This window comes from Heterodontus francisci, chromosome 25 (genome assembly GCF_036365525.1).
Source record: "Heterodontus francisci isolate sHetFra1 chromosome 25, sHetFra1.hap1, whole genome shotgun sequence".
NCBI classification, from domain to species: Eukaryota; Metazoa; Chordata; class Chondrichthyes; order Heterodontiformes; family Heterodontidae; genus Heterodontus; species Heterodontus francisci.
In genome coordinates, this window is record NC_090395.1 from 63,013,457 (window position 1) to 63,036,739 (window position 23,283).

At 43.4% G+C, this 23,283-nt stretch overlaps 1 protein-coding gene and 1 long non-coding RNA gene across 4 annotated transcripts in view; one reads left to right on the forward strand and one right to left on the reverse strand.

Moving 5' to 3' along the window:
• Nucleotides 1-1,333: 1,333 nt before the first annotated feature.
• Nucleotides 1,334-21,721, forward strand: med20 (mediator complex subunit 20). 3 transcript variants are annotated; one of them, XM_068057330.1, is made up of 5 exons: nucleotides 1,334-1,473; nucleotides 12,075-12,226; nucleotides 12,419-12,469; nucleotides 18,688-18,941; nucleotides 21,421-21,721. In XM_068057330.1, exons 1-5 carry the CDS (start codon nucleotides 1,460-1,462, stop codon nucleotides 21,634-21,636), a joined length of 687 nt encoding a protein of 228 aa, XP_067913431.1. In that variant the 5' UTR covers nucleotides 1,334-1,459; the 3' UTR covers nucleotides 21,637-21,721. The 3 variants fall into 3 exon arrangements, with proteins under 3 accessions (XP_067913431.1, XP_067913432.1, XP_067913433.1); XM_068057331.1 differs by lacking the exon at nucleotides 12,419-12,469; XM_068057332.1 differs by lacking the exon at nucleotides 1,334-1,473 and having other exon boundaries at nucleotides 12,111-12,226; nucleotides 18,693-18,941.
• The window catches only part of LOC137383930 (uncharacterized), a 42,283-nt gene continuing 25,587 nt past the window's right edge, over nucleotides 6,588-23,283 (reverse strand). The window contains exons 2-4 of the long non-coding RNA XR_010977506.1: nucleotides 18,118-18,221; nucleotides 15,875-16,251; nucleotides 6,588-6,842 (exon numbers count right to left, since the gene is read on the reverse strand). This is a non-coding gene — a long non-coding RNA (uncharacterized lncRNA). The remainder of the gene's footprint in view (nucleotides 6,843-15,874; nucleotides 16,252-18,117; nucleotides 18,222-23,283) is intronic.

Below are 23,283 nucleotides of genomic sequence, written 5' to 3' on the forward strand. Positions count from 1 at the left end.
ATCTGTCCTTGTTGAGGGGAATAGGCTTATCTCCTCTACCTATATTTTTGCGTTTCGTTTAGAGATACAGCACTGAAACAGGCCCTTTGGCCCACCAAGTCTGTGCCGACCATCAACCACCCATTTATACTAATCCTACACTAATCCCATATTCCTATCCGTCCCTATATTTCCCTACCACCTACCTATACTAGGGGCAATTTATAATGGCCAATTTACCTACCAACCTGCAAGTCTTTTGGCTTGTGGGAGGAAACCGGAGCACCCGGAGAAAACTCACGCAGACACAGGGAGAACTTGCAAACTCCACACAGGCAGTACCCAGAATCTCAAGAGGGCTCTTGTTAAAATACAATGATGAATTCTTGTAGTGTGCTTATGCTGTTTAAGCTTTTTAACTGCAGTCTCTTTGATTATTTTTATTTAGCTTTCTGTCCTGCTACACTTTTAACTATTATCCATCAACTTCTGCTCATGATTTTATGTAAACAGTTGTACAAAATTATTTCATAGTAGCAGTATTCATGTGTAGTATGTATATCTTTTGTGATTTTGATCATGGAAATTGGATAAATGGTCAATTTATAATAATAGGAGTTTTATGTCATGCAACGCAACATTTTCTGTTACGAATGTAGAGCTATGCTTAAAACATTCTATTCTATAAGTCCAATTGCTGTAAGTCTTGAATTCAATTCGAACTCAATTGCTCTTTTTTAGGAAACTTTCAGCCATTTGTCAATTTTCAGTGCAGAAGAAACCAGTATGAAATAACTGTATTTTCTATTTTTTTAAAAATACTTTCAAGTGTGAAGGGCCTGTGAGTCAAACGTTTTAAATATACCTGTGTAATCATTTCAAGGATCTGTTGATTTTCATTAGTTTTAGTGGCAACCATTAAACTCTATGGAACTACAAATTTAACTCTATTTTTAATATCCAATCTATTTTTCCTGGATTACTTGCTTGCAAAGATGAGTTTGCACAAGTGGCACGACATGGAATTTCTTGAGTTACTATTGAATAGTAACTGTAGAAGGAATAATTCTTTCAGTTTTCTAAATTTGTACTTAGTTTTGTTTTAAATAGCCTCATTTACAAACCTTGGTTTGAGAATGTGATCAAGTTTGCCTTGAAAGTAGTTTGCAACCTGCTGTGGTTGTGTGATCAGGAATTTTAATGCTAGGTACTTGTTATAAAGCCCTGATTCTGAAGTTCAGTTGAAATCAGGAGCGAGTGGTCCTCCAGTCCAGTAGGTGGAGCCCTTGTGGAAGAGTCACTGTAACCGACATTAGCGATCCATCTTTGAGGCTTTGTGACCTTGTTTGCGGAGACAGCCTTGGGGAGGAGGCTGAAGCAGAAGCAGTTTTGCCGCTGAAAGGGGAAAGGAATTAATTGATCTTATCTTTTGCAGCTGGAGGTGGACTGTAGAGTTGGAGGAAGAGCTGGAGCTGAGAGAATGGGTGTTACCTGGTGAGAGGCGTCTCCTTTATGAACTCTTTATGGAAGAAAGGGTCAAACCCCAGTCCAGGGATGGAATCTTGTCAGACACTCCCCTCTCCCCCCACATCCAGACTAGAATTCAAGTGCATTCAACAACGTAGGGCTTCCAAGCCATTTTTAAAATGATAAATCTGTGCTTTATAGACCCAAAAAAAACCTAACTGTACCTGTATGCCAGCATTAAGTAGGTAGCATTTCTTAAATGCTTAATTTCTATTTGCAATTTGAGGGTATGCTGCATTTATTCAAAGAAAATGTATGTGTAAGATTTCATCTGTATTAGTTTAAATAGTTTGATTCTGACCAGTTGTGTTGTCAGGAGTAGGTGTTATTGGGAGCAATGTGCCTGTTAACATTTAGGCCCACAGAGCCAGGAGGGTTGCAATTTCAAGAACTGCTCTGCTGTTTCTGCTCTGAGTTGTATTGGACAGGGAGCTGAGATTTTTTTTCACCCAGAGGATGTAGGTGGGCGTCTGGAACTCACTGTCTGAAAGGGTGGCAGAGGCTGAAAGCCTCATCACATTTAAAAAGTACTTGAATGTGGATTTGAAGTGCCATAACTGACAGGACTGCAGACTAAGGTCTGGAAAGTGGCACAGACATGATGGGCTGAATGGCCACCTTCTGTGCTGTAAATTTTCTGTTTCAGTGGGTGTTGGGTCAAAGGGATTATCAGACGCACACATGCTCATGTAGAAAACCAGCAAAAGGTGACCTTGTCTCTCCCCATCCCCGTCTTATAAATCCGATCTCTTGGCGTAAAAGTCTTGGACGTTGGGAGGCCAAGAGTTGCGCTGAGTGCAGTAGGACACCAGTTATTCATACCTTTAACTGCAAGTATACCGAACGTTTGGATTTTGTGAAACCTGAAGTGAAAATAAGTGCAGTTGATAGCAGGAACTACTAAAAGGTAATTGCTGATTGTGTGACCCTTATTTCCTGACAGCGTTTGAGGGTATGAGTCATAGAGTCATACAGCATAGAAACAGGCCTTTCAGCCCACTGCGTCCATGCCAACCATAATGCCTTTCTGTACTAATCCCACCTGCCTGCATTAATTCCATGTCCCTCTATGCCTTGCTCATTCAAGTACCTGTCCAGATGCCTCTTAAATGTTGCTCCTGTTCCTGCCTCCACCACCACGTCAGGCAGCTCATTCCAGATGCAAACTATTCTTTGTGTGAAAAATTTAGCCCTTTGATCCCCTTTAAACCTCCTCCCTCTCACCTTAAATCTATGCCCTCTAGTTTTACTCACCCCTACCATAGGAAACAGACTCTGGCTATCTACCCTATCTATGCCTCTCATAATTTTATATATTTCTATCATGTCCCTTCTCAGCCTCCTTCGCTCCAGGGAAAACAGACCCAGCCTATCCAATCTCTCTTTATAACTCAAGCCCTCCAAACCAGGCAACATCCTTGTGAATCTTTTCTGCACCCTCTCTAGCTTAATCACATCTTTCTTGTAGTGCGGCGACCAGAACTGCACACAGTACTCCCAAGTGCAGCCTAACCAACATTATGTGGAACTGTAACGTGACGTCCCAACTCTTGTACTCAGTGCCTCGGCCGATGAAGGCAAGCATGCCATACGCCGCCTTCACCATCCTGTCTCCCTGTGTTGCCGCTTTCAGGGAACTATGTACTTGCACCCCAAGGTGTCTCTGCTCAACAACACTCCCCAGGGCCCTGCCATTCACTGTATATGTCCTGCCCTGGTTTAACTTCCCAAAATGCATCACTTCACACTTGTCTGCATTAAATTCCATTCGCCAATCCATTGCCCACTTTCCCAGTTGATCTACATCCTGTTGTAACCTTTGACAACCTTCTTCACTGTCCACTATACCACCAATTTTGGTGTCGTCTGCAAACTTACTAATCATGGCCCCTACATTCTCATACAGGTCATTAATATATATGACAAACAACAGAGGGCCCAGCACCAATCCCTGCGGCACACCACTGGTCACAGGCCTCCAATCTGAAAAACAACCCTCCACTACCACCTATCACCAAGCCAATTTTGTATCCAGTTGGCTTACTCACCCTGGATCCCATGTGTTCGAACTTTCCAGACCAGCCTACCATGCGGGACCTTGTCAAAGGCCTTGCTAAAGTCATGTAGACAACGTCCACCGCCCTGCCCTCATCAATCCTCTTGGTCACCTCCTCAAAAAACTCAATCAAATTCATGAGACATGATTTCCCACGCACAAAGCCATGCTGACTATCCCTAATCAGACCTTGCTTTTCCAAATGCATATAAATCCTGTCTCTCAGAATCCCTTCCAATAACTTTCCCACCATTGATGTAAGGCTCATCGGCCTGTAGTTCCCTGCCTTATCCCTGCTGCCCTTCTTAAATAAAGGCACAACATTAGCTATCCTCCAGTCTTCCGATACCTCGCCCATGGCTAACGATGATACAAAATCCTCTGCCAGGGTCCCAGCAATCTCCTCCCTTGCTTCCCATAGCATCCTAGGATACACCTGGTCAGGACCTGAGGATTTGTCCACCTTAATGCGCTTCAAAACCTCCAACAGCACCTCCTTTGTAATGTTGATATGCTCCAGGATATCGCTGTACCCTCCCTTGAACTCACTAGCTTCCATGACCACCTCCACGTTAAACAGACGAGAAGTATTCATTTAAGACCTTGCCCATTTCCCATGGCTCCACACATAGATTACCGCACTGATCCTTAAGGGGACCTACCCTCTCCCTAGCTACCCTTTTACTCTTAAGATTCTATACTTATAGAATCTTTTAGGATTCTATTTTATTTTATCTGCCAGGGAAATCTCATGGCACCTTTTCGCCCTCCTAATTTCCTCCTTAAGTGTACTCCTATATCCCTTATGGGACTCGCTTGATCCCAGCTGCCTATACCTGACATATGCCTCCTTCTTTGTCCTGACCAGACCCTCAATATCCCTCGTCAGCCAAGGTTCCCTAAACTTGCCAGCCTTGCCCTTCCATCTAATAGGAACATGCCGGCACTGAACTCTTCCTATCTCACTTTTAAAAGCCTCCCACGTCCCTTTACCTGTAAACAGCCCCTCCCATTCAACTTTTGAGAGTTCCTGTCTGATGCGATCGAAATTAGCCTTCCCCCAGTTTAGGACCTGAGGACCAGTCCTATCCTTTTCCATAAATCTTGAAGCTAATATAGTTATGGTCACTGGTCCCAAAGTGTTCCCCCACTGACGCATCAACCACCCGCTCAGCCTCATTTCCTAAGAGGAGGTGGAGTGTAGCCCCTTCTCTAGTAGGGCCATCCACATACTGCTTCAGAAAACTATCCTGGACACACTTAACAAATTCTTCTTCATCTGATCCCTTAGCACTAAGGCAGTCACAGTCAATATTAGGGAAGTTAAAATCACCTACTATTACAACCCTATAATTCCTGCACCTATCTGTGATTTCCCTACATATATGCTCCTCCAATTCCCTCTGACTACTGGGGGGGCCTATAGTATAATCCCATCAAAGTGATCACCCCTTTCTTATTTCTAAGTTCTACCCATATGACCTCGCTGGACATTCCCCCTGGGATATCCTCTCTAGGTACTGCCGTGATGTCCTCCCTAATCAATAGTGCAACTCCCCCTCCTCTCTTCCCTCCACCTCTGTCACACCGGAAGCATCAGTACCCCGGAACATTGAGCTGCCAGTCCTGCCCATCCCTCAACCACGTTTCTGTAATGGCTATAATATCACAATCCCATGTACCGATCCATGCTCTGAGTTCATCTGCCTTACCTGTAAGGCTTCTTGCATTAAAGTAAATGTAGTTTAGCCTACCAGACCTTCCACGCTCCCTGTCCTGCCCCTGCCCGGCCTGCCTACTGGACATGCTTGCTTTAACCTCTACATTTGCCTCAACTATCTCATCAGAGAGCCTACTACTTTGGGTCCCACCCCCCCCCCCCTGCCAGACTAGTTTAAACCCTCCCAAGTAGTACTAGCAAACCTCCCCGCAAGGATATTGATCTCCTTCCAGTTCAGATGCAACCCGTCCCTCTTGTACAGGTCACCTCTGCACCAGAAGAGATCTCAATGGTCCAAGTAGCTGAAGCCCTCCCGCCTACACTCGCTCTTCAGCCACGCATTCATTTGCCTTATCCTCCTATTCCTACCCTCACTAGCACGTGGCACAGGGAGTAATCCTGAGATTACAACCCTTGAGGTCCTGCTTTTTAACCTTCTGCCTAATTCCCTATATTCACTTTGCAGGACCTCATCTCTCTTCCTGCCTATGTTGTTAGTACCAATATGGACCACGACCTCTGGCTGCTCACCCTCCCATTTCATAATGCCCTGTGCCCGCTCCGAGACATCCTTGACCCTGGCACCAGGGAGACGGCACACCATACTGGATTCTCGCTCGCAGTCACAGAAACGCCCCTGACTATAGAGTCCCCTATGACTACCGCTGGCCTACACTTTGACCTTCCCTGCTGGACAACAGTGTCAGTTGTGGTGCCATTGACGCTGCTGCTGCTGCTTTCCCGAGAGGCCATTTTCCACCCCCGCCCCCCAACAGTATCCAAAACAGCATACTTGTTATTGAGGGGCATAGCCACAGGGGACTCCTGCACTACCTGCCTGCCCCTCCTGGCAGTCACCCATCTATCTGGCTGAACCTGCGTTGTGACCACCTCCCTGAAACTCCCTATCTATGATACTTTCTGACTCCTGTCAGCTCCTCAGTGAGTCCAACTGCCGCTCCAACCGATCCATGCGATCTGAAAGGAGCTGCAGCTGGACACACTTCCTGCAAACGTAGTCATCCGGGACATTTGACTTCTCCCTGATCTCCCATATTTCACAGGAGGAGCATACTACCCCACTGACTACCATTTCCACCCCAAGCGTTACTTCTGGCTTAAAAGAAAGACAGAAATTGGTAATAAAATAATACAGTATGCTCTCCAGAAAATCATTTTGTACACTTTTCAGCATTGTGAAGCATACTGTAAATCAGCCTTTCAAGTCAAAAATGATCCTTGAACCATTGGATATTTTAAAAATGTAAAGCATTGTATTTCAGGAACCGCTTCCTTTCATCAAGAATCACTAACTACATTACGTAAAAGGTTTAAGTTCACAAATTAACACTTGCCTACAACGATACCAACCAGCACAGCATTCGACATTCACAAGATAAAGTTATTGCATTTGCCCCTGTCATGGAACCCAACTAGGGTTGCCATCTGAATGGATGTAATTCTGGAGGTTTCATCACGTGATCTCTTGCCTCCAACAGCCTCGCCCCGACATTCCCTGCGTTGGTCGCCTGTCATTCATCCTTGCGACGCACCGCCTTCCTGTACCAAGCGTAAAGTGAATGGACTCTTAATCAAGAATTAACCAATTGAATAACAGTCAGTCAATTTTCCCCATCACCAGTATTTTTGCAAATAATTGAAAACAGTCAACAAAAAAAATGAAAGCAACATAAAATGTTTTTTTTAATGCTGTGATGCTTTTTCTCCAGGGTTGTTAGCAGCACTGTCCTGGCGATTAATCTTTAAATCCTGAAGGCTCCAAGCCAGGCCTTGAAAGTTGACAGCACTAAAACCAAGGCATATTGGAGATTAAGGGTCTGCGGATTTTAACTACTTTAAATTAACTTTATTCTTTTCTGAAGCTACTTTGGGAGGGATAAGAGATTCAATGCCTGGAAAAAAAATTTTTAGAATCAAATTCCAGTTGAGGGCTCACAGCTACTTCCTCTATTGACTGCTGTTCAGCCTGCTATATAATTCAAACATTTAACATTTGAAAACCTTAGAACTGATTGACAGTGATGATGGATTAATGGTTTTGTCTTTTTGCTATTTTAAAGGAGGTATAAGCTTATTTGAAGTAAACTACTAAAACATCCCAGTGTGCTTCACGGGAGTGTTAATTGTTAGCTAGGTGGTTTTATTGACAGTTTATTTTCTTGCGCTGGGAATCAGAATCAATGCACTTACATCTGCAGGAATAGATACAGGACCTGAATTTTGGATCTGACTGCTTTCAGTCTCGGATTTGCACTTTATTTTACTCTTTCTGTAGCGAATGCCAGTGTTCTGATGTTTCAGGCTCTCCAAGACATGGTTACTGTTAAGTAACAAACAGATCTCCTGTTCTGACAGTGTAAAGGAACTAAAAATAACTTCCAAAAACTTGAAAACTTCCGAAGTTACAGACCAGAAGTGGTTGTTGAACTTGTCACCAGTCTATATCACTCATTGTTCTAGTCACATACGAGTACAATCCTAAATATGGTAATCTCCATCTGGTCACTTTCAGATCATTCCAACACCAATTCTTGGTTTTATGCCTGATTTTATTCTGCAAATGCAGTGACTGGAATATTCAAATAAAGCCCATTCCTGCCCAGGAATCTCTCTCTCTCCTTAGTGAAACTGTATTGAGACTGAGAATCATCACGTAAGGTAACAGCCAAGCTGCAGAAAATTACCTTTCAGGGAAAGGAAAAGATTTCAAAATATGAATTTTGCGTAGGTTGTTATTATCTGTAAATTTTTTGGGGGATACATACACCACGACTGTTTAAAACCATCCATTCATGTTGAAAATTCTTCCAGAATTCCCTAGATTATAGAATGGTTCCCGTGGATTGGAAGGTGGAAAACATAACCCCAGTATTCAGAAAGGAGGGAGAGAGAAAACAGGGCCATCTGTAGTAGGGAAAATACTCAAATCTATTATTAGAGACGTGAGGTGGAATTTTGTACTTGCAGCAGGGGTGGGGTCTTGACTTCGAGGGAAACGGATGATGAGATCCCCGCATCGGCTCCTGTATGGAAGGCCCTCCAAATTTAGTGCCATCAGGCACCTAAGTGGTGGACTGTGGCGGGCCTTCTGTACAATGTAGGACCCTGCCACCAGGGGTCCTGGCCTTGCAGAGCTGCTGTCCAATCAGAGGCCGGCAGCTGCCGCGCCACTGCAGAGGTACTGTAGCTGCAGCCACCAGACACCGAGGCGCAGCACTGCAACCAGGCTCAAGGTAGGTCAGGGCGGGAAGGGTCTTGCAGGGTGGAGGTTGTGGGGGCGGTGGGGTGGGGGTCAGCAGTGCAGGCAGTGGGGTGGTCCTCAGCAGGGCCCCCTTCCCGAGGCCAGGTCCCTTGTTCAAGGACTAAGTGCCTTTTAACGAGGGACACCCTTCCTTCCCCCCCCCCCCACCTGCTTGCGGCCAGGCGGCAGCCCGCACGTTTTTTTGTACCGTGCTTCTCCTGCGGCAATGGGGCTGCCTGCTGTGTGGGTAATTGCGGCTGCAGAGGGAAGAGGCCCTTACTTAGTAATTAATTACCCAGTTAAGGGCCTCAATTGGCGACGGGGCAAGAAGACCATTCACAGGCCTTCCCGCCCGGAGACTAAATTTTGGCGGAGGCCACTCCTGCCACCATCCCACCCGATTTTTATGCTCTCCCCACTTCCAAACCAACGGCAAGGGAGAGCATAAAATTCCACCCATGATAATTAGGCAGTTAAAAAAAAAAATATGATTTGGTAGAGTCAACACAAATGTACTAAAAGGAAATAGTATTTGACAAATCTATTATTTTTTTTGAGGATGTCACCAGAAGGGTGGATAAGGGGGAACCAGTGTATGTAGTGCATTTGGATGTTCGGAAAGCGTTTGATGCCACAAAAAAGGTTATTACAGAATATTAGGGCTCATGGGATTGGGAGTAGTATATCAGCATGGATTGAGAATTGGTTAATGAACAGAAAACATAGAGTGGGAATAAATGGGCCATTTTCGGGTTGGCAGCTTATAATAAGTGGGGTATTGCAAGGACCAGTGCTTAGGCCTCAGCTGTTTACAATTTATATCTGACTTACTCCACATGTAATGTATCCAAGGTTGCTGATACAAAGTTAGGTGGGAAAGTAAGCTGTGAGGAGAACACAGGCTGTAAAAGGATTTAGAAAGGTCAGGTGAGTGGGCAGGAACATGGCAGATGGAATATAATGTGGAGAAATGTGAAGTTATCCACTTTGGTAGTAAAAATAGAAAAGCAGAATATCTTTTAAATGGTGAGAGATTGGGAAATGTTAGTGTTCAGAGGGATCTGGGTGTCAATGTACATAAATCACAAAAAGTTAACATGCGGGTACAGCAAGCAATTGGGAAAGCAGGTCTGTTGGCATTTATTACAAAGGAGGATATGAGTATAGTGCAGTTGTATAGGGTGAACCATACCTGGAGTACTTAGTATAGTTTTGGTCTTACCTAAGGAAGGATATATGTGCCTTCGAAGATGTACAGCAAAAGTTCACTAGACTGATTCCTGGGATGAGGGAATTGTCCTATGCGATTGAGTAGACAAGCCCTAAATTCCCTAGAGCTTAGAAAAATGAGAGGTGATCTAATCGAAACATATAAAGTTGTTAATGGGTTTGACTTGGTTCATGTTGGGAGGTGGGGTGGGGGGGGGGGGCGCGGGGGGTGTTGGGGGGCAGGACGGTGCGGTCTAGAACTAGGGGTCACAGTCTTAGAATTAGGGGTTGGCCATTTAGGACTGAGGAGGAAAAATTTCTGCAGTCAAAGGGTTCTGAATCTTTGGAATTCTCTCCCCACAGAGAACTCTACACGCTCAATGGTTGAGTATATTCAAGTCAGAGATTGACAGATTTTTAGCCACTAAGGGAATCGAGGGATGTGGGGATAGTGTGGAAAGGTGTAGCTGAGGTAGAAGATCAGCCATGATCGTGTTGAATGGCGGAGCAGGCACCAGGGGTCAAATGACCTGCTCCAGCTCCTATTTCTTACGTTTCTTATGTTTAGAATTTTTGACCTCAAATGCTTGAAGTAGGCGAACATAATCTGATTCAGACAGGTTCCAGTTTTGCCTTCAAACTGATCTGAGTGGTTCTGTCAGATTCTGTTCCTGCTCTCTAATTGATCTGATTGGATCAGACAGTTCTCATTTCCTGCCATCGAACAGATCTGGTTTGTACCAACAACCACTAATCTGATGATTTTTCTTTTCAAATACTGACCAATAGGGTGAGGTGTTGATGGTTTTTGTGTATGTGGAGAGGGAGAGCTGTGTATCTAAGGGCCTGCTATAGGGGACAGTGTCAGGAACGCGTGAGCTGGTCATCCCCGTACTCTGGTCGTGCAGGATTCAGGGCTAACGCCGAAGCAGTGCAGAGGTGCAATAATTGTTTTAATGGTACTGGGCTTGTATCCCAGCGGTCATACATTCAAATCCCACCATGACAAATTGTGAAGTAGAATTTGTGGACTGGCACCAGGGGGAAATTCCAGGGCTGTCGTCATTAACCCCACATCGTTCAGGGGAGGAGCCTGCTCATCCTACGCGTCGTTCTAGTCCCATATGATGCAATGAATTCCTAATGTTGTCTGAAGTGGCTTGGCAAGAAAGCACTGCTGTCTTTGGACTACTAGGGATTGGCAATAAATGCAGCCTGCTCGCATTCCCAAGGGCATTTAAAAAAAAAGTCACTTCAGCTCACACAAGGGAAAGCAAGACTGATTGCATTATAATATCAGATAATACTTCAAAAAATGTCTCCAGGTCAATGTAACTCTTATATTCTTTACCCAAAGAGTGATTAAGACTTGGGATGGACTTGTGGATAGGGTAGTTCAGGGCAAAGCCTTGGAACTGTTTAAGAAAGAACTGGACGCTGTAATCGGGGATTGTAGGTTGTGTCTGGATCGATGGGCTTGCCATTGGGAGATGTGCAGGAATGGTCTGGAGGTGAAGTCCGACATATTTTTCTCCACTCATCCCCGGTGGAGGTGTCACTGATGTCCAGTGGATGTCATCTCAACACAGCGCAACTCAGTGTTTTAAGTCAATGGTGTGTTTAATTGTGAGGACCCTCTATTCAAAAGCTCTAGAATGCAGCGTATAGATTGTGCCTTCCACCATTCAGCCAGTCTTGATTTCTAACTTTGGTTAATACTTTTGGTGGTGAACAAAGGGTTTGGTAAGCGTTTGTATATGAACGTTGGTTGACTGCAGGCCTTTAGTGTAAAGTTCAGGAAACATTAATCAAGCTGAGGGCTGTGTGCTGGAAGTGGAAAATTTCTGTGTTTTCAGTTGCTTGTGTCTGTCTTGGTTAGGTCTGAGTAGATTTTATTTGAATGACTACATTGGGTTCATATGAAGCCACTGGAAAAATTAAGCAGAGTGATTAATTGCAACATTTGAAGTGATTATTTTTCAGAATTGATTGTTTTTCAGTAGGATCTTTGTAGCCTTGTATATCAGGAAATTGGAACAGTTAGCATCCTTATTTGAGCGATCAGGAAAATGTGATCCTTGATTTAAACCGCTCAGACAAGGTTATGATGCACTATGGTTGAGTAACCTGCCAACATGTGGGAAAAATTGGCCCTTTGGGGTGTTGCCAAAACACTCTGCATCTGTATCCCAAAGAGGGCTTCATCTTCAAGGGAGAAATAGAATGGAAATGCAAAATTCGCAGCTGCCCCTCCTCCCCCCACCAAATGCTGTGCTTGGATCTGTGCTGAGTTTTGCTAATCTGTTGATTCTCTTTCGCAGTGTTTCCCAGATTCCAGCAGTTGAGGGGAAGAGTGTCCAGCAAGCAGTGGAGATGCTCACCAAAAAACTGGAAATACTGGGTGCTGTTAAGCAAGGAACGTTTTGCGTGGACTGTGAAACCTATCACGCAGGGCCAAATGTGGCAATCCCAGGTATCTATCACAAACACTGAAGGCCCACGAGTGCTGTTCTGTTACACAGTAGTTTGTGATCATTCCTTCACAAACTTAAAATATAAAGCAATAAATATGTACAATTGCTGTGTTTCACTCACTACTGTCTTTGAAATTTGATATATAAAATGGGAACAGATTTTTAAGTGTAATTTTTGTATTTTTTGATAGGTGGAGCAATTTCTAAGAATCAGTTTACAGAGTTCCCCAGTGATTCAAGGTGTAAGTGGTTGAAACATACAAACCAGCAAAGGTCCCAGGTTTGATTTCTAGCCTGTGCTAGAGTTAGTTGATCTGTACTGTGGCAGTGGTTGGGGCATTACACTTGACCTTGGCACCCGGGCTTGATGGAGGGGAAAAACAGCACAGCATCCACACCATTTCGCCTGCCGGAAAGACAGTTGTGTGGGTGGTGGATGAAGACAGAGTTTGGCTTGGTTGTGATGCTGCTTCAGTTGAATAGTTCATTGACATTCTTTGTTGAGATTGTATATGAACAAGATCATTTGTTCCGAGTGAAATTGCCAACTGTGGTGCTCACCATAAAGGAACCATTGCTTTCAGGAGAGATGGGAAGAGTGAAAAGAGATGGAATAATTTTCAACTTGCAGTCCTTGTCCAGTGCAAACCAGATGTGAGCAGGAGCCGCAACCTTAACCAGATTTCCCTGTCCTGTCCCTTTTTTTATTTGTTCATGGGATGTGGGCTTTGCTGGCTATGCCAGCATTTATTGCCCATCCCTAATTGCCCTTGAGAAGGTGGTGGTGAGCCGCCGCCTTGAACCGCTGCAGTCCATGTGGTATAGGTACACTCACAGTACTGTTAGGAAGGGAGTTCCAGGATTTTGACCCAGGAACAGTGATATAGTTCCAGGTCAGGGTGGTGTGTTGCTTGGAGCGGAACTCGCAGATGGTGGTGTTCCCATGTGTCTGCTGCCCTTGTCCTTCTAGGTGCTAGAGGTCAGGGGTTTGGAAGGTGCTGTCTAAGGAGCCTTGGTGCGTTGCTGGAGTGCGTCTTGTATATGGTACACATTGCTGCTACTGTGCATCGGTGGTGGAGGGAGTGAATGTTTGTGAATGGGGTAAGAACATAAGAAATAGGAGCAGGAGTAGGCCATTCAGTCCCTCAAGCCTGCCCCGCCATTCAATAAGATCATGGCTGATCTGTCCCAGGCCTCAACTCCGCTTTCGGGCCTGCTCCGCATAACCCTTGACTCTGAGATTTCAAAAATCTATCTACATCCTCCTTAAATACATTTAGTGGCCTAGCCTCCACAACTCTGAGGTAGAGAATTCCAGAGATTCACCACCCTCTGAGAGAAGCCATTCCTTCGCTACTCAATTTTAAATGTGTGACCCCTTATTCTGAAACTATGTCCCCTAGTTTGAGATTCCCCCACCAGTGGAAACATATTCTCAACATCTACTCTGTCAAGTCCCCTTAAAATCTTATATGGTTTAATACAATCACCTCTCATTCTTCTAAACTCCAATGAATAAAGGCCTAACCTGTTTAGCCGTTCTTGATAAGACAACCCCTTCATCCAAGGAATCAGCCCAGTGAACCTTTTCTGAACTGCCTCCAATGCGAGTATATCCTTCCTTAAATATGGGGACCAAAACTGTACGCAGTACTCCAGGTATGGCCTCACCAATACCCTGTACAGCTGTAACAAGACTTCCCTATTTTTAAACTCTAACCCCCTAGCAATAAAGGCCCAAATTCTATTTGCCTTCCTAATTACTTGCTGCATCAGCATGCTAACTTTTTGTGTTTCATGTACAAGAACACCCAGATCCCTCTGTACTGCAGTATTTTGTAGTCTTCCTCCATCGGAATAATCTGCCTTTTTATTCTTCCTACCAAAGTGGATGACCTCACACTTTCCCACATTGAACTCCATTTGCCAAGTTTTTGCCCACTCACTTAACCTATCTATATCCATTACAGATTCTTTGTGTCCTCATCACAACATGTTTTTCCATCTATTTTTTATCGTCGGCAAATTTGGATACACTACACTCTGTCCCTTCCTCCTAGTCACTAATATAGATAGTAAATAGTTGAGGCCCTAGGACCGATCCTTGTGGTAAAGGCCTGCTCAGGCCGGGAAAAAGAACCCGACCCGAACCCGACCGATCCACAGCAGACCCGAGCCTGACCCTGCCCGAGTCCCTCCAGTTTCTCCCTGACCCCACTCGACCTGACCTGGCCATCCCTTTACTTACCTTCCGACTGGGAAGCTCCACGGAACTGCAGCGCATGCGTGATGACGCCATAGTGATGTCACTCGCTCACTGCGCAGGCTCAGTTTTGTCCTGGACTCCCAGCTCAGCTAAGTTTTTATTTTTAATACTTAACGGCAGAGCACTTGCCGTGTGTGTCCGGCCTGACCCGACCCGAGCTCGAAAGCCGGACCCGGAAGACTGTCTGGTCCCATCGGGTTCAGGTCGGGTAGCAGGCCTTTACCTTGTGGCACTCCACTAGTTATGGCTTTCCAACCTGAAAAAGACCCATTAATCCCGACTCTCTGCCTTCTGAGTGTTAGCCAATCCTCAATCCATGCCAATACGTTACCCCCAATACCCTGAGCTCTTATTTTGTGCAAAACCTTTGATGTGGCACCTTATCGAATGCCTTCTGGAAATCCAAATACACTACATCTACCGGTTCCCCTTTATCCACTCTGCTTGTTATATTGTCAAAGAACTCTAACAAATTTGTCAAACATAATTTCCCTTTCATAAAACCATGTTGACTCTGTTTGATTGCATTATGTTTTTCTAAATGTCCTGCTATTTTTTTCCTTCATTGTGGACTCTAGCATTTTCCCAATGACGGCTGCTAAACTAACTGGTCGATAGTTTCCTGCTCTCTGTCCCCCTCTTTTCTTGAATTGGGGCGTCACATTAGCGATTTTCCAATCAGCTGGAACCCTGCCGGAATCCAGTGAGTTTTGGTATATTACGACCAATGCCTGCACTATCTCTGCAGCCACTTATTTTAAGGCCATTGGGTCCTGGCGACTTGTCTGCCTTTAGTCCTATCAGTTATCAATCAAGCAGGCTGCTCTGTCCTGGATGGTGTCGAGCTTCTTGAGTGTTGTTGGAACTGCACCAATCCAGGCAAGTGGAGAGTATTCCATCACGCTCCTGACTTGTGCCTTGTAGATGGTGGACAGGCATTGGGGAGTCAGGAGGTGACTTACTTGCCGCAGGATTCCCAGCCTCTGACCTGCTCTTGTAGCCACGTATTTATATGGCTACTCCAGTTCAGTTTCTGGTCAATGGTAAGCCCCCCCAGGATGTTGATAGTGGGGGATTCAGCGATCGTAATGCCACTGAATGTCAAGGGGCGATGGTTAGATCCTCCTCTAGCTCATAACCACTGAGGTCAGTTGTAGCCCACCCACTGCCATCGTGGGGAGCTTGTGTCCAGTTTTGACAAATTGCATTATAGTGTGAAGGTCACAACCTATTGCCTCCCAAAGATATGGCTTGGCTTCTCTGACATTTTCTTTTTGGCTTGAGACCAACTGAGGCAGTAATGTAGGCAGAAGGTGAGGAACCAGACTGCAAAATCTCGCTGTCAAAAATAGGCATTCGGGCTAGAGTTACCAAGACTCACCCGAAAATATTTTAGCAAATTGAAGCTGAAGTAGTCAAAATTGGTTTTTTTTTGTTGGTGGCGCCACATCTAATTGTTGCAACTTTCTAAGTCAGTGAGAGAGCATTAAATGCTAACATTGAACTGCAAAGAGTTGTTTGTGGTGCGATTCAGGTCTTGTTCTTTTCCCCCTCGAGCTGCTGAATTTGCCGTCTTAACGTTATTGCTGATAGCAAGCATCAAATGGACGACAGGCAGACAGGCAGTCAGTTACCTGCTGTGAGAGGCGTGGAATTGGATGAGTAATTCTTGGAACAGCAGTGCACATCTTGAATTCATCTTTTTTTCAGCTGCCAAAGCTTGTCCCCCTATCGCTGCCTCCACAGTGACTGCATGGCCTGAAAGGGAACCCTTGAATAAATAAATAAAATCTCTCACAACCACAATCTGATAGCACTGAAAGAGAAAAAAAATGTTGCGAGCTAGACAAATCTCCGGCTGTGAATCTTACAACATTCAGTGATTCAATTTGACATTGTGGTAAACTAAGAGTTTTACTGTCTTCCTATAAAATCCAGCAGTTGAAATGCAATTTCTTTTACACTATGTTACAGACCCAGGAACTTTAGTTCTGCCTATATAAATGAAACAAAATTTCAATCCTTTAGTTTGTGCAAAGATGGTTGATCTCCATTAGTCTGGCAATAAAAATAATTAAAAAGTCTAACAGAATTGGCCTTTATCCCAACGGGCTGGAATACAATGAGGTGGAAGTTACATTACAGTTATATCAAGCTCTGGTAAGACCCCATTTAAAGGATTGTGTTCACTGCTGGGCACTGCAGCCTCGGGAATGATATATTGGCCTTGGAGGAGGTGCAGCACAGATTCACCAAAACAATACCAGATTTAACTTATAAGGGTAGATTGCATAGACTATACTTGCATTCTTGAATATAGAAGAATAAGGGGTGATCTAATTGAAGTGTTTAAGATGATTAAAGGAGTTGATAGGATAGATGGAAACTATTTTCTCTCGTGGAGACAGTCCAAAACCAGGGGGTATAGCCTTAAAATTAGAGCTAGGCCATTCAGGGATGATGTCAGGGAGCACTTCACAAAGAAGTCATGAAAATCTGGAACCCTCCACCAAAAAGCTGTGGGCATCTCAATTGAAATTGATAGATTATTGTTAGGTTATTATGGATTATAGAACCAAGGCTGGTAGATGGAGTTAAAGTACAGATGGGCCATAATCTAATAGAGGGATGAAATGGCCTACTGCTTTTCCTAATATGGACACAAATTCACTCCAGCACCCCTAAGTTATGGAAGGGGACAAAGTCAACCTGAATCCCCATTCCTGATTACTACCCTGCTGGAAAGTTTGTGCATTTGTACATTACATGAAGACCATGTAATGTTCAGCTCTGATGACCCTATGAACGAATTGCTGCACTCAGACTGTGTTGCTAAATGAAGATGAACCATTTCACTGAGATACTGGAGAGTGTGTCGAGATGTGTGTCGGGGCATGTGTGTGTGGGGGTGTCGGGGTGTGTCGGTGTTCCCAGCGTGAGCCAGAGCCTGAAGGGTGGGGGTGTAGGTTTATAGTTTTCTTTTGCTTTTTTTTTGATCAGAAGATCAGATTATTTAGAAAGCTGACATGAGCATTCAGTGCTCATTCTGAAAGACAAAATTTGCACGATCAGAAGAATACACTGAGACAGTAACCCCACCCATCTCAGTTGTGTCACCTCAGGGTGGGGTTGGGGGAGCTGAACAGAAGGCATTTGGATCTCTCTCAGAAGGAAATATTCTCAGTTCAATTTTGTGCATATGTTACTGATCTGCCTCACTACAGCTTCTTATAACAGCAAATACCATTTTATGTAGAATGCTTGCTAGCATTGAAGTATGTGGGATTATCTCTAATGTTAAACCAAAACTGTGCTGCCTGTTCACAATGATGTCCCTAACATGGTTATAAATACAGAGGTTTGATGCTGCCGTGAAACAATGAGCTGCTTGAAACATTGAGCTGTTCTTCATGCTTCTGATGTTTTGAGCTTTACCTATTAGGGACACAGTAGAACTTGGCCTTTGAATGCTACTTCCATTGAAGTCACAAAGTCTTGGAATGCAAGATTTTTGAAATACTTGGTGATTCTCTCACAGAATAGCTACACATTTTGTATGTATTAGATGTTAAAACAGCTCTGAAAATTATCCACAGGTCTTCCTACATCACAATTTTGTCTTACCTCAGTTTCCAGTCCACTGTATTGTCTTACACTTTTATTTTCTGAAAGTGAATCTCAGCCAGAGATCTCAGAAGGGTGATCATCTGCGTTTGACTTTGGTGTTCCTGTGTGAGGGAGGAGAAAATCAGCCAGAATTCTGATTTTTGTTTGGAAAGTGTGCATGTAGAGTAAGGACGGGGGTTGTGATTGGATGTGATAGCTTCCATGGTTGAATAGCCTACCAGTCCTTACTATGGAGGTGCACACATGAGGAATCGCTGCTGGGGTGTAGTACCAGCAGGCGATCAGTGCCCATGGAATTTTAAGCCAGCATGAATGAGTGCCTTCAAAAGAGGAAAGGAGGGAAACGGGTCAATTAATAATTGATGTAAATCTCCTGCTGAGCGAAGTTAGAACTCTAAACATGGACTGTGTGTGTTGGGTGGTTAATTTACTGCATCTTTGTTAGACAGCTGCAGCATCCAGCCTGAACTGAATGTGACCTCTGTGGAGCTGGAAGTATAACAGCTCAAATCTCTCATTGGCCTTGTGCTCATTAATTCTAATGATATCCATCCTACTTTTCATTAGGGCAGGCTGCAAAGTTCATGTATGTTATGCACAACACGGAATATCCTCTCAGCTGCTTTGCACTTTTCGAAAATGGCCCCTGCTTGGTGGCAGACTCAAACTTTGACACGCTCATGATCAAACTGAAGGGGTTTTTCCAGAATGCAAAAAGTAGCAAGATAGAAAGCCGTGGACCTCGCTACCAGTATGGTGACTTCCTAGTAAAGGTTGGGACAGTCACCATGGGACCCAGTGTACGTGGCATATCTGTTGAGGTATGTTCGCTATTTTGCTTTGATTTCAGCTGCGGATCCTTGATCTTCATCCCTTTTATGTTTCTACTGGGCTCTTTAGCATAACATTTATTTCAAATTTACACTTCTGGGGTAATGAAGAAAAATGCTCTCTTTACTCTCCAAAGTCTATTCTATTTTTCCATGTTAATTGGGTTGGCATAATGAAAGCTATGCTGTCAAAACAAATGCTAGGCGATGTGTTGTTTTCCCCCCTACCTGGACTTGCAAATCCTTCTATCTAGGGAAAACCTGGCAGATAATTTAATTTGAACTGTGGTCTCCAAGCCAAAAGTCTCGAGCTCTCTCTTTGGAATTCCCTAATCATACCAGGTTTTTTCTCTCTAGCTGTTTTCCAATGAACATTGCCAACCCCAGCAGCAGCTTGTCCAAGTAGCCATCCTTAATCTGTGAGTCTACGCAACAAAGCTTGCTTGTGGGTGGCATCACGGCTGAAGCTGGTCCTGCCCTCCCTCAGCGCCTGTGATTTTCCTAGATCAGAAGTGAGAATCCTGGTGTGTTTTTTTTTGTCCATTCTAAGCCCAAAGATCTGAGGCTAATTATCCTCTGCCACTAGTCCAATTGGGACAGGCTCATTTAGTACAGAACAGTGAACAGTCTCATAATTTTTCCTGTCTCAGTATAATAAAACATTAGACTTTTATCCATCAGGAATCCGAGACTTTATGAAGTCAGTTTTTTAAAAAAAATTATACAGAAATAATTCTACAAAGTAGTACAACCATGAGTGCTGGTAAAATGTACCCATTGATTTCTTTCTCGAGCTTGTTCCATATATCGTTACAAATGGGAAATACTGCAAAAACTCAACAGTTAGGCAGCATCTGTGGAGAGAGGAAGATGGGGTATCGTTAGCTCGACCTTCCTTTCCTCACAGATGCTGCCTGACCCGCAGAGATAGTTTACAACATTTTCTGTTTTCGTTACTTGTTTGACTACAAAGGAGCAATGATGGACTGCCTACCTTACTTTTCATGGCTGTTTAGCTTACTCTGTATTGCACTTTGTTCCAGTTATGATTGTAACTGGATTAATTTACTTAATTTGGTCAGTGGTTTTTGGCTGCGAAAGGGCCAAATTAAACATGGTGAAAGATTGATGCATTCTACTTTATCAAAGGTGGTTGTGTGTGTGGATAGAAAAAGGGAAGGGTATAGTTTGGAGACTTGTGGTTTATGGCCGGGAATGTGCACAAAATCAAGGCTGACACTCCAGTGCCATACTGAAGGAGTGCTGCACTGTCAGAGGTACTGTCTTTCAGATGAGACTTTAAACCGAAGCCCTGTCTCCTCCTCAGATGGACGTAAAAGAACCTATGCACTATTTCGAAGAAGAACGGGAGTTCTTCCCGGTGCCCTGTCCAATATTTATTACTCAATCAACATCACAAAAACAGATTATTTGGTTACTATCCTTTTAAAATGTTTCCCCTTTGGCCACCTTCCCTAGTTTTCTTGATTCTCACTTTGTGAAGTACCTTGGGACCAAATAAAAATACTACATAAGTGCAGGATGATTTTTCCCCTGAATTCAAGGGCTAGAAAAAAAAGTTAATTCTGCAACAAACAATTTTGAGACTTTTGTCAAAAATAAAACAATGTATTTTCTGAGTGAAGAATTTTGAAAGGAGCAAATAAAATGATCGAAGTGAATAACGATTGCTTACAGCTGACTTCACAAAGCGTTTTCTTGCTAAAATACTCCATGCCGGGTGCACTCAGTGGCTCTTTCCTATGGTACTTTATTCAGTTATCTGTACATGACACATATGGCTGAAGGTGTGATCTATGTTGATGCCACCCATTGATGAGCAAAGATAAATTGCTATTTATGCCAAATGGGAAAGTAGCTCCCTGCATCCTGCAGAAATTGCAATACACCGATTGTCGTATTTGGGTTGGATTTTCTTAAGGTTGCTCCTAATTTTGGAATTCACTTTTTTTTGTGTGTGAAAATTATCAGGTCTCAATCACATGGCCTATCTATATGAATGGTTCTATTCCATACAAGACACTTGTTTTGTGGAGTTTGTTTTGGTGTTCTGAATTTTTAGGTGGGATTAGCATTGTACATGCAGTGAAAAACAGCTACATGATGCACATACAGATGCCATTGAATGGCCAGAAATCCCCAGAGGGAAGGGGATGTGAAAAATCTATTGATCCTTTTTGGTAATTATAACATTATCAAGAAAACTACAATGAGAGTGGGTGGTCTACAAAAAATTCAATAGCTTCTGACTCATTAGTTTGATGAGAGCTAGGTTGATGTCACTGATGTATTTTTTTTACCCTTCTTTCACCGATATGACATGATTTGGTCTCCAATTGACACATCTGAGTGATAAATGACCAAGATCAAGAACCCATACTGTAGATGTAATTTGCTGTTAAATAGGGTCCATGTAAGAGAGTAAATATTGTGTTTTTCCTAATTCTAGGTGGAATACTGTCCTTGCATTGTGTCCAATGACTGTTGGAATCTCATGATGGAATTCATGCAAAGTTTCATGGGAAGCCATACACCTGGGATTCCTTCCGTGTTCTCGGCAAAGCATGATGGGATTTATACACCGACAGACACAGCTATTCAGTATATGGAGCTCTTCAATAAGATTCGGAAACAGCAACAGGCTCCGGTGTCTGGAATTAGATAGTCTGCTTTGATATAGAAGATCGGTATTAAGCCCTATATGGACTTTGTACTTTATATTTTTTTATTAAATCTAAACCTTATCCTTATGAGATTGAATCACGTTTACATTTTCAGTATGAAATGTGTTCGAAATCAGTCAAGGTGCTACTTAAAAGAGTGGAATGTTGAGTAAAGAAAGATGTTTCATTGCTTTCCATCTCTACTGATGTCCCCCCACCGGACCCCCGGCATCTGGGTGTCACTGTTCTGGACTCGTCTGTGAAGTTTTCCTGTGCTCTTTTTAAAAAAAAAAAAAATTCCACTCCCCTCTCAAACTCTCCTCGCATTGACTCCCTTGTGTAATTGGAGAGTTTTTGTAGCAGTGCCGTTCAATTAAAAACAAATATGGCCTAATGAAGGCTGCTGATTCAGCTTTGCACCCACTGCTTTCACAATTTCAGCTATACCACTGTAAAGGAGTGGCGAGTGGAAGCCATTTGTTCACAAGGATACAGGGAAGATCTGAATGGAGTCCGGACCTATCTGTTCTAGTGCACATCCAGTGACCAATTTGAAAGTGGCATGAGTGATTGATTAATTCAGACTTCTTGCCTGGCTATGGACTAAATGTAGCCTGAAAGTCATAAGCAGTAGAGGAAGATGCAAATGGTGAAAAGATCTCTTACTTCTGACAACGAAATAACCCTTAAACAGAAGCAAAATACTGCGGATGCTGGAAATCTGAAATAATACCCAAAAATACTAGAAATACTCAACGGGTCAGGCAGCATCTAGAGAGAGAAATGTTCTGATGGAAGGTCATTGACCTGAAATATTTACTTTCTCCACAGCTCTGAAATAATACCCAAAAATACTAGAAATACTCAGCAGGTCAGGCAGCATCTAGAGAGAAATGTTCTGATGGAAGGTCATTGAACTGAAATATTTACTTTCTCTCTCCACAGCTGCTGCCTGGCCTGAACATTGTCTGTATTTTCTGTTTTGATACAATAACCCTTAATGTCTTCCTGTATGACTGCACAGATTACAAGCTGAATGAAAATATATTGCTTTGCTGTGGATTAGGACTGAAAGATTGGCTTGGTCTTCGTAAGTCCTTTGTATGATGGTTTATTAGGTAAATTCACTTCGCTTTGCAGCCCAGCAAGCTTTATCATTCAAATCTTTTGTTTATGCTAAAACCTTAGCTAGATCAAAAGCACTGCCACACTTAGTCGCAGTGTTGCAAGGCTGGGGAGCAAGTTTTTTTTTAAAAAGGCAGCTAGGATTTCCAATTCTGATCAGTTGATTGACTCCTGCTGGAGAACTTGTGTGTGGCCTTTTGAAGAGGGCAAGATCTGACTGCAATGGTTCATGTGACCAGATAGCCTGCTGAGGCTTGCTTGGCAGATTTACTCATGAATGGTCGTTTGTGTGAGGTACCAGGGGACTGCTGGTGCTGAATTTTGTTTGTTGAATATTTGAAAACCTCTACATTTATATTTACTATTGAACCTGTTCAATACAAATGTTTTTTAAAAAATTATTAAAAGAATTTGATGCTTGTTGAGTGACAACTTTTTTAGGTGAACACAATTTATTCCCTAAAGTTATAGAAAATACTGGTAGACTGGGAAATCTGATTTATACTGCACTGAGTTTTTATACA

Coding starts and splice junctions, on each gene's coding strand:
- med20 (XM_068057330.1), top strand. Junction 12,470..18,687: donor GTTCCCCAGTGATTCAAGGT/GTAAGTGGTTGA, acceptor ACTTTTCATTAG/GGCAGGCTGCAAAGTTCATG. Junction 18,942..21,420: donor TACGTGGCATATCTGTTGAG/GTATGTTCGCTA, acceptor TCCTAATTCTAG/GTGGAATACTGTCCTTGCAT.